We start from the raw sequence: 3,954 nt of genomic DNA on the forward strand, positions 1-3,954 counted from the left end.
TGGGAATCCCAGGGTCACGAAGCGGACAGTGTCCGTTCGCTGGCTACTTGAGGGCAAGAAACAAAATGGATGCCGTATCTAAAATGGAACCCGTGGGTTCGGATGGAGAAACCCACGAATAAGACGAACGGTTCAAGGCAGCGTAGCGAAAACGCGTGCACCCACTAAACTCGTCATTTGCGGTTCATAGATACCAAACTCGTCCATATTCGAACGAGTCGAAAATACCATTATGATTGTCACGGAACCTCAGACGCTCCTTTTGCCCTCATGTAGGCAAGCACTAGTCGAAATCAGAATCGATCTCGATATTCATCAGATCGTTCAGATGTTGCTGCAACATTATTCTATCCATCAATGCTTCTTTGGTAACAGATGGCCGTCTTATACACGTTGTGGCACAAAGGCCACATAAGGCAGGACCACACTGCACGCAAAGGCAACACGTGAACAGAAACGCTACAACAACCCCGATGATCATCAGAATCTTCCAACCCCACGTCGACATCAGGCCCCAAAACCATCCTAGTAGCGTCCAATCACCTACGTCCATGTGTATGGACTCGGAGATCTTATGCAACTTCGAGATGGCTTGATATACAGTTGGAGCGTTATCAGGAATGAAAATACAGCAACTCGAATGGATCACCTTGCACACACCACCTCTATCTGCAAGAACAACGTCTAAAACCATACGGTTTTGCAACGCCATAAGCCTATCCGTCTGAAGCTCTGCTGTTAGATTACCAAGAGCACTTGCAGTTATATTAGCAGTCGATTCGACCACACGAGTCAACTGTCTCAGGTTCCTACTATTGATCATAGGTCCCCAAAACGGCAGGAAACCCTTAAAGAAGTCTCCTGCTTCTTGACCGGCAGTGTCCTCTTTGCAAATAACGCCTCTCACAACTCTAGTCTTGTGATAGTCCGAGGCAACTGTAAAAGTCGGTGGCAAAAGATTCGCAATATAACAGGTGCCCAAAAAATCACGGGGCAACCACGTATATGCGCGATCGTAACATACAAAGTATGTACCCTTGGCAGTCAGGAAAACAGGGGAAGAGAGCATTGGTAAAACATACGTTTCAGTGCAAGCACTCTTCCCAAGTTGAGCTCGCGGATTTCGACCAAGTCCTTGCAAGCAGAAATTACCAAGGTGGGGTACGATCCAGATCGGAGACGAGCTTTTGAGCTGTCTATCACCCACTGATATGCTATACTCAGCCTCACTCAGATCCTTGTATGCTCGCACCTCTTCCTCTGGGATAAGCGATGCGTCAAAAATATCTCTATCTAAGTCAACAATCGCTCTTGCCAAAGGCTTGTGGTAAGGGCCGGGACCAAGGTCTGCAGAGCGTGGCTCTCGATGGGGGTAGGAATCTAGTGCGCTACAGAACATAGTTTGGAATGCTCGAGCTGACCCCTGGGAGCTGTAAGGAAGAACCAAATACGGAATACCCCTATCCATGGTATGTGGCATTAACCCACACACCCAACAGTTAGTAGTATTCATCACCAACTGATGCTGATGTAGGAGTTGGACAAAGGAGTTGTTCATAAATTCCGCACGTCTAACCTGTTCATGTTGGGGCAGAGGATGAAAGGAATGTGGAGAAATAGTGGGAATTGATTTCGGTTCAGAAGAAGAAGTAGGTGAAACAGAAGGCAATAATGACTGTATTCCAAAATACACTCCACCCACCAATAGCATAGAAACAGTCAGGAATAGCAAGAATAACTGAAACAGGAAACATTTTGTTCGGATAACCCTATGCAATTTGGATCTTGACGCCGACATCCTCTCTACTTCCGAAAGCTTAGAGAAATCCATCCTCTAATACCCGTCTGTAACGTTCTTGGCGCACTTCGTTCTGAGTAGCGATTATCAATTCCCAGGAGTTCCCAGGAATCGACAAAAGTAACCGACCTAGTGTCAGGAACCTGCTAAACAGAAGGAAGTACCCGCACGGCCCTACGGTCAACCCGGATGAAAGGTTTTCTTAAACAAACATTCAACCTTAATGCAAATCTCCTAGCTGTGGAAAAAGGAACACACATGAGAAAAGAACTCAAAAACTAATAGAGGATGCAATTGTTCATAATGTTCGTGGCAACAGCAAGGGGGGTAATATGAATTCAAAGGGAAAACAAAAGGGACTTTTTATTAGTCTTTGTCACGAGAACGAAGGAAATATCTGCTTCTTCCAGGACGAGTCTGATCTTCAAATAATTAGTCAGATTGCGAACCAGTGTTCAATTGATCAGGTGACAGTTCAGGCCTCGAATTCTCCAATGCTGACGATTCAACAGATGTATCTGGCTGCAATGAATTATCTCCTACAGGTTGAGCATCACTGAATGGCACAAAACGTATTGGGGTCTGAGTTTCTGTTGCGGCAATACCAGTTCGGACCCAGCTATCTGCTGCCAAAGGGATCGGAACTTTTTTGGTGTGGGTGGCATGCACCCAATTTTTTCTGCCTTCCAACCGAACTGCAGTCCTTGTGGCCAGCAGGACTTGGAAGGGACCCACGAATCTCGGCTCCAAGTTACGCTTTCTTCCAAAGTTGCGGGTGACAACCCAGTTACCCGGTTGGAGCCGATGTCCAGGACCCTCTGTCTGTGCCGGTAGAGCTTCAAAAACCTGTTGATGAATTAACCTCAGTTTAGCAGTCAGATCATGAAGATAATCGATTAACATTGGATATTCAAGACTATCAAAGGCCTTAGGCCTCGGGACTCCCCAAATGTTTGCAGGACGGCCGAACACAATCTCATATGGGCTAAGCCCTACTCAAGAGTGCACAGTCGCCCTGGTCGACAAGAGAGCTAGAGGCAAGGCATCAGGCCATGACAAACCAGTCGTAGCTTGAATCTTAGCAAGTTTCAGTTTCAGAGTGCCATTGTACCCTTCAACTAAACCTGCTGACTGGGGATGATTGGCGCTATGGAATTTTTGTCGAATTCCAAGGCCCTTACACACACTCTTCATCACACTCCCCACAAACTCACTTCCGTTATCCGACCATACAATCCGTGGCATTCCATACCGAGGAAAGTATTCCTTCAGTAGGACTTTCGCTGTGGACAGGTCAGTATTATCTTTAAGAGGATAGGCCTCAATCCATCTGGAGAACGCGCAAACCACAACTAAAACGTATTTCAGGTTATTGCATCTCTCCATATGGATGAAGTCCAATTGGATAACCTCAAAGGGACATGTAGGAGGAGCAAAATGGCCAGGTGGAGTGGGGGTGCCCTTGCCAGGATTATACATCATACATACCATACAATTCTTAACCACTCTCTCAGCACACTTAGCAATACCATCATTCTTCCATACAGGGGACAACAACTTACATATACCTTTCGCGCTAATATGTGACAAGCCGTGAGCCATAGTCACAACCGCTAGCACATATGCATCCGGTAACATCCACCTCTGACATTTTGACAAATCAACCCAACATCCATGCGTGTCTAACTTTCCCGTGCTTTCTTTCCACTTAGTCTTTTCAGTCTCTGTAGCCTCATTCTGAATCGCTTTCACGCTTTCAACAGTGTCTTCACACATACCAGTCTCCGCCGGCCACCTCACTGAACTCGTAACGTACATTCGGGTTGCAAGATTCTTAGCTGTCTCTTTAGCAATCTCATCCGCAAACGCGTTACCACGACCAACATCATCCGTAACCTTTCGGTGCGCGCTGCATTTAATGATTGCCACCTGCTTAGGCAATGTAAGTGTGTCCAAAAGATCGTTCACGAGCTGTCCGTGTTGGATCTTCGTACCATGCGATGTCATAAATCCCCTTTCTCTCCACAATCGACCAAAGCTATGTGCAACGCCAAACGCATATTGACTATCAGTAAACACATTCACTCGCTTTCCCTTAGACAGAACACACGCTCTCGTCAACGCAATCAACTCTGCCGCTTGAGCCGCACAACCGT

At 46.5% G+C, this 3,954-nt stretch overlaps 1 protein-coding gene across 1 annotated transcript; it reads right to left on the bottom strand.

The window, feature by feature from the left end:
* Window positions 1-283: 283 nt before the first annotated feature.
* Window positions 284-1,831, bottom strand: LOC147661173 (endogenous retrovirus group PABLB member 1 Env polyprotein-like). Its single transcript, XM_086951263.1, has one exon. It carries the CDS (start codon window positions 1,829-1,831, stop codon window positions 284-286), a length of 1,548 nt encoding a protein of 515 aa, XP_086807389.1.
* Window positions 1,832-3,954: the final 2,123 nt, after the last annotated feature.

Source organism: Lissotriton vulgaris, unplaced genomic scaffold, assembly GCF_964263255.1.
Source record: "Lissotriton vulgaris unplaced genomic scaffold, aLisVul1.2 SCAFFOLD_348, whole genome shotgun sequence".
Classification (NCBI taxonomy): domain Eukaryota; kingdom Metazoa; phylum Chordata; class Amphibia; order Caudata; family Salamandridae; genus Lissotriton; species Lissotriton vulgaris.